Here is a 14,320-nt window from a genome sequence, read left to right on the forward strand (position 1 = left end):
TATTCCAGATCAATAAGCATCATAAGCACAATTATTATTAACAAAACGCAAAGCTCTAGCCCTCTTTTGCCAAAGAAAAAGTGCTTGGAACTCACAATTTTGGCATTTCCAATCCAGCATAAAGACAATAGCTGCACGTTCTACAGAGGTGTTTTCCAAATTTGTTTTCTGCATCTCATAAGTAAAATATCTTACTGTTGAAAGCTCCTGCCTAGTAGCAGACTTCAAGGGGAAATAAATCTATAACTCTTCCAAAGAAAAGAGCATTCAAACCTGAGTGAAAGGAAAACATGTCTGGAAGGAAAGTACGTCAAGCATCAGAGTGGCAAGTCTCTCATTTTTACTTGCTTTTGGAATGTTACCGCATCCTATTTGAAAACCAGAAGCTTGGAAAACTGTGCCGGTGAGTGTAAGGACAGGGAACGTCAGACCAGAAAGCCAAAACCAAGCGGCACGTCTTTTTCTCTTTGCACTACACGTGCATGAACACACAGGTGCACGCGCTGTGCACACACGCATGCACACACACACATACAATGCACACAAACACCACACACGTGTGCACACATACACACTCCCACACCCGTACATGTTTATGCACATACATACACACGCGCACACACAGAAATACTACACATGTATGCACACACACTCACACAACTGTACATGTTTATGCACACACACACATGCACACACACACAGAAATACCACACATGTATGCACACATACACTCACACATCCGTACATGTTTATGCACATACACACGCAGAAATACCACACATGTATGCACACACTCACACATCCATACATGTTTATGCACACACACACACGCACAGAAATACCACACATGTATGCACACATACACTCACACACCCGTACATGTTTATGCACACACACACACGCAGAAATAGCACACATGTATGCACACACACTCACACATCCATACATGTTTGCACACACATACACATGCACACACACATGCACACACACATGCACACACACACTTACACATCCATACGCACACACACGTATGCACACACACACCTGTACACGTTTACACCATCACATGCACCAACACACACTGTCTACTTCTTCATTTCCTTACTGTGCTCCTTCCGGGGTCAGCGTGGCAAATCCGCAGCCAGTCACCCGCCTCCCCCAAGGGCCACCTCGCCCTGAAAGCCATAAAAACGGCCTTTTCCTGAAAGCCAGGGCCAAATGGCCTAGCAAATACCCACAGTGCTTGCAAGGTTGTTATCTGAGCTTAAATTCACTTTATCAGAAGCAGGTTCACGAAAAGAACAGAGAATCCCACACTGGGCTCCAACTGTCGACCAATTTCCTTCTTTATAATACTCCTTGAGAATGACATCAGCAGTTCGTTCTCACGCTTGTTTTGCTTGAAGCATAATAAACTCTGCTGGAGAAATGGGTCCTCTAATGTATCACGTACGACTAATAAAACCTTTATATATACATACATATATATGTATATAAATATACATCAAAACTGGATGGCGGTTTCCACGTGAGCAGAATCAAGACGGCGTTCAACGGAGCACCGTCGTCAGTGAAAGATTCTAGCCATGGTTTAGCAGGGCCCTTGGGGTGCCAATGAAAACAGTGGGAAGCGCGGATGGGTGCTCTCACAGAGAGTCCTTTTTTTAAAATTCTCTCAAAGCTTATTTATTTATTTGAAAGACAGAGTGTATAAGCGGGAAAGGGGCAGAGAGAGAGGGAGAGAGACTCTGCATTGTCAGTGAAGAGCCTGATGCAGGGCTTGAACTCACGAACTGTGAGATCATGACCTGAGTGGAAACCAAGAGCCGGACGCTCAACCAACTGAGCCACCTAGGTGCCCCAGTGCATAGAGATTCCTAATGAACTGTCACGGGAAACAGCAGGTACCACGTGTAAACTCACACGGGTCTCCTCACAGCCTTGCCACAGGGAGGGTCACTCTAATTTGCATCAGCGTCTGTGTGAATGTGACTTTGAATCCTCCCTCAAGAGCTTGGTTTCCCGCTCCCTGGAAAAACGAAGGGGGTTCCAGGAGCCACAGAGCCACATGCAGCAGTCCAGAGAATTCCCGAAGTGCACACACAAGGATGCTCCCTGTGTCCCAGACTGGCCGTTATGATGGCTCCAATGGCACATCTGTCTTCTTTTGTAACAAGGATATGACCCTGTTTCTCGCTCCTCAGTGAGACTGAACGTTCTTTATTGGTTATCTGAACTCCCCATACCCATCAGTGAAGCCAACCTACATCGTCCCCGAGGTGACAGCCAACCCCATGCTCTGGGGGCAGCCCAAAGCCTTGGCTGGGGGATGGCTGACCAAGTCGCTTGCTCCCAATTGTGGTTACAATCGTGTCTTGTGCTTTGAGCAACCGCGGGTGGGTGCTCGGCAGACCTTCTGCGTGAAGACCTTTATACTGTGGAAAAACTCTTATTTTATTTTAGTTTTTTAAATGTTCACTTATTTATGTTAAGGGAGGGAGAGGGGGGATGGGGAGGGACAGAGAGAGAGGGAGACAGAATTCCTAGCAGGCTCTGCCTAGTCTCTATAGTGTAGCCCATGGACTACCACTGGAGGCACTTTCTCCATCTTGACCAGGTTGCCCTAGAGTGGATGGGAATTGACACAACTATTAGTTGTCTGCTATTTTAAGCACTTTGATGTGTCTAAGGAGCCTCCTGCAGAGAACTCGATTCACTCACTCAGACGGGTGGAAAGGACAGAGTAGACCCGACCTTGCTCTTGTTAGCTCAAGGCGCCTCAGAGTATCACGGTCAAAGGAAAAAGAACAACTCAGTTTTAGAAGCACATCAATTTCATGCAGACAAGTGTGTTCGTGTCCGTAAGGAATGGGCAGTGGGTTTACACAACCAGCTACAAGCTACCCTTCCCGGGCTCACTGCACAGGAAGGTGGTTTGATTGCTTCTCCTCCTACAGGGGAAGGATCACTATCTACTGTCGACAGACTAAAGCCTATTTTCTCATAGATTCAATTCACTTAAATTCAACAGTTTTATGAGTGAATAAATGGAGAAGCGGATTCAACATATCTTTAAAGAAGAAAAAAGATGCTTGGGGCGCCTGGGTGGCTCAGTCGGTTCAGCATCCGACTTCGGCTCAGGTCATGATCTCACAGTTTGTGAGTTCAAGCCCCGTGTTGGGCTCTCCGCTGATGGCTCAGAGCATACAGCCTGCTTTAGATTCTGTGTCTCCCTCTCTCTCTGGCCCTCCCCTGCTCGCACTCTGTCTCTGTCTCTCGCTCTCTCTCAAAAATAAACATAAAACATTTTTAAAATACAAAAATAAAGGTGCTTAGTACATGCAGCAAAAGGAAAAAGAAAGTGCAACTTCGAAAAAAAAGAAGACATTTTTACTTCCTATGCCTAAGGTACTTAAAGTTACCTTTAAGCTTTTTGGCATTACACTATTCTATTATAATGTAAGAATGAACAAGAGAGACAGAGGAGAATATTTAACTTCTCCAAATGTTAACTTACAAAAACCAAAAATAGAAGAGAGAGAGTCGCTAAAATTCTTAATGGCCCCAATTTCATAAACATTATGAAAATCTAGACACCAATAAGCCCAGACCAATATTATAAGCGTAAGGGAATCCTTTGTTGGGCTCTAGGAAAAGAACTATTACACCTATCACTCTCAAGCAATAGGGCATCAAGTGTTTAAATTATAGGTGTTTAATGGGACAGCCAGTGGGGCCACGTAGTCATGTTTGTGACATCCACCAGATTTTCCAGTATCTAATGAACTGATAAATATCTTTAGGCTTCCATCAGTTTTTCAGTTTTTGGCTTAGAAATAGGGTACATGAACTCAATTTTATTCAACACGACTCTCCACCTTCCATTTTCCAAGTTCTGTAGAAGTCATGTAACTTCCAGACAGCGACAGCCACTAGAAACATTTTTAACCTTTCTACAGCCATAAAGAAACGACGAGGTTTAAGAATAGGGGCACAACCAGGCATCGTTGAGAATGACAAGACATGCCTGCATGATTTATGCAGCTTCTTATGAGTTTTTAATTACGAGCTTAACTTCTAAATCTCAAGTCGGACCTAGGAATTTTGACATGACATTCGAATCAGAATTGTGTCATTTTGCCAATTTATACATTTTACAAAATGACAAACACCGATAATCTAATTAAGTACCATCCATCCCTGTCAGATATGATGACCTTCAAGAAACTGGGGCACCTCAAATTCACGTTCTCATTCTTTTTATTTATTTTTGTAGCTCTCAATTATAGCCAACTCACTGCCTACAATAAAAAATATATTGTTTAAGAATTGCTTGTTTATTTATTTATTTTCAGCATGGATACTTAAACAGAGTCAGACGTCGCATAAATAAAACATGTGCTCGGCTCAGCCAACCAGATGTGTGGCCTAGATGAGGCTTCGCGAAATCAAATGTTTAAAGGCCGCACAGACAACATCAATGTTCAAAGCTCACAGGGGATAAGGGAAATTTTTGAAGTCACTGGTTTTCTACTCTGAAAGGGGCCATCACTATGACACTTCAGGGGACTGTCCCTACATGTGAACACTGACCAAATGTTTACAGATTCTGACACTGTGAGATAAAAAAGGAAAGTGGATCTATGGGTATCTCACAAACTATATGAAATCTAATCTAAATATTGACAATTAAAAATTGAGGTATTTTGTTAGCCAACTGCAGCAACTTTATGAGCTGCTGTCTAGATAATTCTTATTTAGACTTTGTGTATGTGTGTGTTTGTGTGTTTATTTTAGAGCATTCTTTTTGGATTTCAGTAATTGATAGCTTAGAATTATGTGGACATGGCCTTAATAACCCTATCTGGAAAATATCAAGAGAGATAAAACAAGAAATATTTTTCGAACTGTGGAGGTTAGAGTTAAGTAAGATAAAATACAGTTCCAGAACTTCCATATAAATCATGGGAATTTGTACTTGAGTTTTGCAGGCCAAGAAGGAGAGAGAAGTTAAATTTTGAATACAGTATTAAGAATATTCCAAGTGGGGAAGACTTTTCAAAAGTTCTCGGGATCAAGTGAGATAAATCACTTAATTGTCAGCTCATGGTTTGAAATGTGTAATTATGTATATTTTTCTTATTGACTCATACATTAAGGTCATGCCAATTGAACAATGGAGGTCACCATGTAATAGCCGAGTCTAAAATGACAATCATGGGGTGCCTGGGTGGCTCAGTCTGGTAAGTGGCTGACTCTCGATTTCAGCTCTGGTCATGATCTCACAGTCCGTGAGTTTGAGCCCTGCGTCGGGCTCTGTGCTGACAATGTGGAGTTTGCTTGGGATTCTCTCTCTCCCTCTCTGTCTCCCTGTCCCTCTTCTACACGTTTGCACTCCCTCCCTCTCGCTCCCTCCCCCTTGACCAAAATAAGTAAGTAAACTCAAAGAAAAGTAAATAAGGGATGCCTGGGGGCTCAGTCAGTCAAGTGTCTGATTTCGGCTCAGGTCATGATCTCAGAGTTAGTGGGTTCCAGCCCCGCGTCAGGCTCTGTGCCGACAGCTCAGAGTCTGGAGCCTGCTTCGGATTCTGTGTCTCCCTCTCTCTGCCCCTCCCTGTGTACACTCTCTCTCTCAAAAATAAATAAACATTAAGAAATTTTTAAAAATAAATAAAATGATGATCATGAATGAAATGTTCATACTTTAATAAAATGTACTTCAATAGAATTAGGTAAAGGGTGTACACCAGATATACAAAAATATGAAAGAGAAGCACTGAATTCACGGCAACTACGATTCAAGTTTCAAGTTCAGCGTACAAACAGGTGAAGAGGACGCAACAGAGAGAGGTGTGTTGAGGTGAAAGCCACATCTCCCTTAGACACCTGCCAAGCCTTCCAGCAGGAAGGTGAGAGAACCCCCAACACACGCACACGCACAGGCGCCAGGAGATGCCTTGCTTCCAAGACTTTGCCCTCCCTTGCCACTTACAGAAGAGTCAGGAACACCCGCGTTTGCCTGTGGCTGGACAAGACACGAATCCTCCAGATTCTCATCTCATCTCATCATGTCTCCCAGATGGTGAGCTTCACCGCCTGTTCCCACTGACGAGCCAGAACAAAACACTGGTCTCTGCTCCTACCAGGTTGTACTGGGCGCCCGAGCCCCAGCCAGCAGACGGCGCTCCGCGGGCAGCCTGCTGTCCGGGTAGGACGTTTCCTGACTCACCACCCACCACGGTCTCTCCTGCTCACCCACTTCCCAGACCCAGGCCCCCGTAGCCTTGCCGCTCCTCCCTGTAGAGGAAAACCCCTCTTCCCACCCCTCCAGACCCGCGCTGATCTTTTTTTTCCAACGTTTTTTTTTTTAAATTTATTTTTGGGACAGAGAGAGACAGAGCATGAACGGGGGAGGGGCAGAGAGAGAGGGAGACACAGAATCGGAAACAGGCTCCAGGCTCTGAGCCATCAGCCCAGAGCCTGACGCGGGGCTCGAACTCCCGGACCGCGAGACCCGCGCTGATCTTATGGTCAGAGCGCTGTTCTTTCTGCTGCAGGAGACCTTTTCTCCCGGGGCACTAAATAATCCTTTCGGCCAAAGGGTCACTTTACCAAGGCTGAAGTCATTCTGCATTTCATTCTAGATACAGGGGCTGTTGATGCCTCAGCGTCAGAAGTGGGAAGGACGAACGTGGTAGGACTTTGAAGGTCTGACAGTTTTCTGGGACAAAGAGGAGGGCGGTGAGGACAAGATGCATGGCGGCATCTGGTGGGACTGCGCGATGTTGCCCAACTGGGAGCTGGGGCAAGAGTCATGACACACGGGGTCACGTCCCCCGGAAAGCGGGCACGGGGTCACGAGTACGCCAGTTCTGCAGCTGGAGCGGGTAGCTCAAATGCGCACCGTGTCCTCAGAGGGATGGGAAAGGCTGGAAGAGGAACCTACCCAGAGAAGAAACCGCGTGCTCGGTTTTGCACACAGGGCTCACGGGCCAGCCCGACGCCCAGGGGATGAGTGGCAGTGGGACACCCGGCCCCGGGACTCGCAGAACTGGAATCGGGGACAGGAGCAGCCAGGCCGTTCAGCACTCACACCACACAGGCTTCGAATACAGGAGCGTTGAGGACACTGGGGGAAAGGGGGTGATGAGCGGCTGGGGCTCGGCCAGCCCTGCACGCGCGGCTGTCCGGCAGAAGAGCACGACCGAGGCCCAGAGATGTAAGAAGCAGTAAGGGGGGTGGGGGGGCAGCGGAATCGCCAAGAGACTGTGTGGACCCTCAGGGAGGGGGCAGGGCCCCGGGACAGAGGCGGGGACACCACCGAACGCTACCACAGAACACGGGCCACGGAGCGGGGCGCGGGGTATAGCAGCACGGAAGGCCGCTGGAATGAAAAAACACTTGGACACGATGCTGTGTCAGAGTCTGGATGAGAATGGGAAGGAGAAGGTGGGGAAAGTCTTAGAAACTGGGACGGGTGGTGCAGACAGTGCTTCAGTGTCTCCTAGAAAGTGGGAGCCACGGGGCGCCTGGGTGGCGCAGTCGGTTAAGCGTCTGACTTCAGCCAGGTCACGATCTCGCGGTCCGGGAGTTCGAGCCCCCCGTCGGGCTCTGGGCTGATGGCTCGGAGCCTGGAGCCTGTTTCCGATTCTGTGTCTCCCTCTCTCTCTGCCCCTCCCCGTTCATGCTCTGTCTCTCTCTGTCTCAAAAATAAATAAACATTCGGGGCGCCTGGGTGGCGCAGTCAGTCAAGCGTCCAACTTCAGCTCAGGTCACGATCTCGCGGTCCGGGAGTTCGAGCCCCGCGTCGGGCTCTGGGCTGATGGCTCGGAGCCTGGAGCCTGTTTCCGATTCTGTGTCTCCCTCTCTCTCTGCCCCTCCCCCGTTCATGCTCTGTCTCTCTCTGTCCCAAAAATAAATAAAAACGTTGAAAAAAAAAATTAAAAAAAAAAAAAAAGTGGGAGCCGAAGGAAGACGGGACTCGAAGGGACACTGACAATTGCACATAAATAGAAGCACCGGGTGGCTGGGTCGGTCAAGCTTCTGACTCTGGGCCTCTGCCCGGGTCCCAATCTCACAGTTCATGAGTCTGAGCCCCAAGTGGGCCTCTGAGCTGACAGCTCGGGAGTCTCCCTCTCCCTCTCTCAGCCCCTCCCCTTTTCTCTCTCAAGAAATAAATAAACTTAAAAATCCATATCTAAAGAGATGTGTTGTGTGTGTGTGTGTGCAAGCGATGCTTTCCTGAGGGGGATGGGGTGCAGCGGGAAGCAATGAAGGACACCGCCTGCATCAAGAACGTTCTGGCCACGTCTCCTGGCGCATTCCTCCCTCTGCCCCAGCCTTTGTTTCCCTCCGACTGGGGTTTTGTATCTTAAGAGACCCCGGAGTTGGAAATCTAAGTGTAGATTTTATATTTAAGTAACAACTTGAGTACCAATGTCTGAAACTTCAACATAAAATGCGTCATCTTTGAGTAAAACAGTAAAAGCCTTGGTTTCAAAGGCAGCCGATGAAATTAAAGAAAGCGAGTGATTTAATTAAGATTTTTAAAAACGAAAAGCCCTTGTGTTGACATTTCCAGCTTCGTAGGATTTAACGATAACCAAGAAACGCCAGCTAAACCGTCTGGTACGAAATGAAAACTCTGAACTTTTTCTCTTGTCAAAAATGGTTGGATGAGGCTTGATTCAAACTTGTCTTCAAGTCTCGCGTTCAGAGAGTTTAAAAACGGAGTTGGTTCACTGGATTTTCTTCCTGGCGTAACTGGAAGTGACTCGACTGATACCTTCAGCCATTATTTTCGAGCTCTGACAACAGCCGGTGCAGGAGACACGCCTCCAGCCCCGCTGCCGCTGTGACCGGATTCGCCGGCACGTCCGGGGGGGACGCGACGCCCCGGCGGCCAGAGGACCGTGACAGATGGGGAGGTGTGCGTGACGCGGGGCCAGCTGCTCAGGAGTGTGATGTGGGTCGCAGCAGGGCATGACTGGTGGGGAGACGTGAGGACACTGCGGTGGCCCCCATCCCCGTTGACACCTCTGCCCGCGTCTACGCCGTGTGAGCAGCCCCGGGTCCGTTACCAGTCGGGGAACCAGTGGTTCCAGCTCTGCACCTCTGTAACCCGTCGGGGAGGACGCTATTTCCATTCAGTTTAAGTGAAAGAGATAAATCTGGGTTTTTGCTGATTCCTTACCTTGGTAAGTGAGTTTAAACCCTTGCCGGTTCTGGGAATGGTCGCTGTAAAAGTGGATGAGCGTTTCATGTGTCGTACTGAGCAAGGAGGAGGGGGGTTCTGTGCCACTGAACTGCCCGATCATGGGGCTGCCGTGGTGGGGTCCGTTCTGAATTTCAAGGTAGTCGTGATTAGCTTCGGTAGAAAAATTCAGAAATTGAATATGTGCACCTGTGAAAAAATAGGCAAAATTAGTGAGAGTTAACATCAAAATGCATAAGGGCAACGTGTGTCAAAAGTGATTAAAATGGCATCAGTGTCCCCACGCACGATCCTCTGGGAGGCAGAACAAGGCAGTCACAGTGGCAGAGCACACATTTTGGGCGACAACGCACGTTGGTTCAGTGTCACCTGTGCCACCTACTGGCTGTATGACCTCTGTTCACGTAATTAATGTCTCGCAGTCCGCATCTTTGTCAAATACAATTACTAGCATTACATCACAGAAATATACAGGCATAATGCTCGGAGTATGACTGGTACTCACAAGGACGGCAATGATTTCGTCTGGCAATGAATTGTATGTATGTTGAATCATCCATAAGCTAATTTGCAACTTTATCAGGAAAGATGCTGAAATGGGTCTTAAAAAAGTGCAACAGCCTTTCAAAGTGGCTTTCAAATGGATGGTCATACCATGACACAAGAGACTGGCTAGTTTAGCAGGTGATTATTTCAGTTGCATTATGCACACAAAGCCAATGACTGATTTTTGCAAAAACCCAATCTAAAACCCCACCGTGACTTCCACACTTCAATCTCATACCCTGGCACGGTTCACACACCAAGAGTGTCCAAGTGACCACTGTCACTGGGATCCTATTGGTCTATGTACCAGATAAGAGGTCGATGATAATTTAGAAGAAAATAAAAATCAGAATGATTTAGACTGATTTGCTATGACTTTGTGCCATTTTTGAAAATCTAGTTGACTCCAATGCTGATACATTTTAAGCCACTTAAATAGTTTCTATAGAACTCCAAAGGCATCGGTGTTCACATAAATCCATGTAATTAATTTAGGTGTATAAAGCCTACACTGAGAATTCCAATAGCCATTACAGATTATTCTCCCAACACGTCAGAAAAGCTTTACTTTGTGTTATGGCTCATCTGCTCTTGATAGAGAAGAGCTTTATTTTTGCTTGTCATCTCCTATAGTGACCCATGTTTTCTAGGTTTGGAAAAGTAAAGATAATACTTTCATGGATGGCCTTACTTAGTGTTAAGTGGAGAGAAAACTTCAAGCAAACATATCTACTCGGGTATTGATGGGAAATACAGTTATCAAAAGCAGAATTCAGTGAAAAAAAGCATGAGAGAAGTTCAAGCCAAGTAGGAGAGAGAGATACAGGAACTCAGTAAATATAGTCTTCCAAGAAACACAGTGTCATCTACCACAGAGAAAACCGTGAGGAGGCACAGAACGTCACAGCCCCCTCTGTTTGGACAGAAGTGCGAGGCCAATTATCAAGCTGAGGGTGCACGTTACCAAGCGACATTTTTCTCACAGTTACCCAGCAAAGTCCTTACTGGTATCATCATAACGTGACTCAGAGATATGAGGTGTTATGTCCAGTGCAGCACAGGACAAGCAGACTTAGATTTACACCCACGTCTCATGGGCAAAGAGCTCGCTTTCCTGGTTTAGAAAACGTGCTGTACAAGAACGAACAATCTCAGAAAGCTGGAGATACTCCAGTTCTCATTGGGCAAGATTGGATTAAATTTGTTCAACCTTGACTGCCAGAGGAAGGAAGGAATAGAATGTGGGAAACTTCAGGAGTGCCCAGCTGGCTTCATCAGGAGAGGTGACTCTCGGATCTGAGTCATGAGTTCAAGCCCCACATTGGGTGTAGAGATTACTGGAAAAAAAAAAAAAAACTTAAAAAAAATATAGGATACTTCAGAAAGGGGCTGAGGAAGCACAAGGCAGGAGAAAAATCCTGTCTAAGGGGAAAGAGCTTTAACCCGTCAACCAAGTCTTAGGACCATTTTAGAACAAGTAATGAAATCCAGGTGTCAGACTCTGAATCTATAAACTAGCAGCACAGGAGCCACCAGGGAAGGATGATCCCAGTCTGTCTTTGGCTTGGCTATCCCTAGGTCACGTCCATACAGGAGTACAGAGCAACGCCATCAATGTAAAGCATTTTTGTAAATAGTTCGAAATGTCAAATATTTCTCTTTGTTGAAGAACCATCAATGAAGTGTTAATTTTTTTTCTAAATGTTAGCAAATATGCTGGTTCAAAGAAATTTAGCAGCAGGAAAAGAAAAGAGGGATCGAGAGAGATGGAAAGAGAGAGAAGGATGGACAGAAGGAGAGAAGGAAGGAAGAAAAGACAGATGGAGAGAGGGAAGGACTAGGGGCTCCCTTAGTCCCTTAATTCCCAACTATTCCCTCAACATTATTGTGGCAGCTGAGCTCCTGGCCACTTAGCGAGGTACACATCAGTACTGGATTTAGTCCCTCACCCAGTGTTGAGTTAGAAACACAGTCTTCTTTTGCATCATGGCCCATGGATCTGACCAAAAAGGGTTTTGATACTAATAATGAAACTGTTCTAATGGAGCCTTTTTCTGAGTGCACACGTGCCAAAGTCGGGGCCACTGACCGCTGTGGTCTGCAAAGGCTTATGAACACCCAACACATCGGTCACCATGAAGATGAACGCAAACAACTGCTGAATCGCTGACATTTTATTTATGTCCCAAGGTATGTACAACGTGGGAAAGTAGGGCAAGACGAGACACTTGCAGAACGCACTCGCGATCTGGGTATCAAATCAAACAGCAGGGAAACGGCTTAAAATACGCTCGTTTCAGATGTTCATATGCAGACTTCAGATGCATTTATCCAGAGATACGTTTTGAAATTCATAGAATGACACAGTCAAGGAAGAAATGAAAGCCAGCAAGCAGATCAAGGGGGAACAAAAGTTAAAGGTGGCCAATATCTCCAAGTGAAGGCAACAGTAGAGGTGGCCTTTTACGGACTTGGAATTAAACTTGAAATGGAACAGAATTATGGCAATTATGGTTTTATGAGAAAATTAGCATTTTAATCAGGATAAAGTATCCAGCCACATATCAAACCTCTTAACGCACATCAGGAGATGGAACAGAACAGAGCCCAGTTCTAATCTGGTTTAAAATGGAATTACTTAGCTATCTAATTTTCAGTGACTTGTGTCCGGTTTGACATCATAGAGCCAAAATGAAGGGATTGGAATAAGCATAGCCTAGCTATCCTTTCATTATCTCATGAAATGCCGACAAAAATGTGTTATTACAACAAGAAAAATCAATCTGAATGTCCATTTGGTGGAATTTACAGAGCACCTTATTGTTGTGCTCTGAGTATCGTTCACACTGAAAATTAAGTGTCAGGAAAAGTCACCTGCACAAAGAACGTTTGACTTTGGATTTGGCAAAACTTTAAAAAGTAATGTGACCCTGACTTCTGAGTGAAACCTTCATACTTTTTTTTTTTTTTTGGATGATAGACCTTGTGAATATTAAGTGCTCTATTTACTATCTTCTGTGCATAATAAATGCACGGCAAGAGTGACTCTTCTGAAGTATCCTTTATAGCCTGCCTACATACGCCTCTAGATGGTCAAAGACATGGTCATTTTGGACAGCGTGGCCTGCAAAGTTGGTGCAGTGGTTTTTAAACAGAAAAGGCAGAGACAAAGGAAAAAAAATCACGGTTGTATTTTTGTTGACTGTGCCTTTAGAAAATTTCAAGAAAGTAGAGACAGAAATTCTGTGTCGATGGGGCTTGTGCCAAAGCAACCCAAAATATCAACCGAAATCCGTGACAAGGAAAGAAAACAGGGTAAAAATCATTAGGGCATTTGGTTTTGTAACTAAAAGCGGCTAACGGCCAAATAATGCCCTGCTCCATATCGGGCATCTGCATTAATCAGAACAGCCCCATGAGATGATGTTTTATTATGTTTATTTTAAAGATAAGGAAATGAGGTTCAAGAACACTGTTGGTAACCTGGGCACATTCACAACCCCAGTGACTGATGGAACTAAGCTTTCTAGTCAACCCAACTCGGAGCCCCCAGACATGAGCACTCACCATACTCACTGCCCACCCACCCCTCCGCGCAAAGTCCCTCCAGCACTTGGAGAGAAGAGCTGTGTTCTCTCCCTGAGACTGGATGCAGGAGACTGTTGTCACCGGGACAAATAACAGCAACCTGAGACAAAGGTGGTTTTCACATGTTGCCGAAGCAACTAATCATTTTGCCTGTTTAATTAAACTATCGATTGATCCACAGGCATTGGAAAGAAATGACAGAATCCAAAGAATTATTTGACTAAGCTGGCAGCTGCTTAACTAATGGATCGGATAATCCCTCTCAGCTGGTCCTGGGCAATCCAGTGGTAGGGAAGGATTCAAAGCACCCCAGTAAAATCCTCCCTGAACGAAATTCATCAAGAAAGGCAACGATACCACGTTCCGCCTCCGTGGACTATCCCTGTGGCTGCAGGAACTGGGTTCATCTGTGTTTACCGGCAGCACAGCCACAAATGCCCCAAGCAACCCACCACCAGAACTGAAAATCGAGACCACAGGAATGTACACGCAGATATTTGAGATTGCATTTAAAGAAATGAGAGAACTAACTTTAAAAGTATGGAAATAGAACTTATTTTAAAGAAAAGTCTGTAATAACGGTAGCAATTCCTTTTTTTTTTTTTTGTAATTCATGTTAAAGTTTTGGTTTATCATACGGTTTCATACGAAATAATATTCTATCTCTACTCCACGGTGTCAAAACCTCTGGATTTCTACACTTTTGGATAAAGCAATTTATACTGAAAATAAAATGTATAAGAATCTTATGAAAAAAACATTTGTGCATTTCTCATCTTATTTCAGTTACAAGTGGTCTTCCCTAAATTGAAGAAATGCTTCCCCAAACCTGTGACTCCCTCATCCGAAATACCCAAAGTGCTAGATAAAAACCCTGCTGAGTACTCTTCCTGGTGTGGCCAGTGGGGCTGAGACAGGGCACCAAGGGGCAAGCCGCAGGAAGTTCACTGTCACAACGTGACTCCCACCCGG

At 45.6% G+C, this 14,320-nt stretch overlaps 1 protein-coding gene across 2 annotated transcripts in view; it reads right to left on the minus strand.

Moving 5' to 3' along the window:
• CSMD1 (CUB and Sushi multiple domains 1) overlaps positions 1–14,320 on the minus strand; it is a 2,022,422-nt gene that overhangs the window by 174,355 nt on the left and 1,833,747 nt on the right. For both annotated transcript variants that reach the window (XM_043557450.1, XM_043557440.1), the window contains exon 41: positions 9,194–9,403. In XM_043557450.1, the coding sequence (XP_043413385.1) occupies positions 9,194–9,403 (210 nt within the window). The remainder of the gene's footprint in view (positions 1–9,193; positions 9,404–14,320) is intronic.

This window comes from Prionailurus bengalensis, chromosome B1 (genome assembly GCF_016509475.1).
Source record: "Prionailurus bengalensis isolate Pbe53 chromosome B1, Fcat_Pben_1.1_paternal_pri, whole genome shotgun sequence".
Lineage (NCBI taxonomy): Eukaryota > Metazoa > Chordata > Mammalia > Carnivora > Felidae > Prionailurus > Prionailurus bengalensis.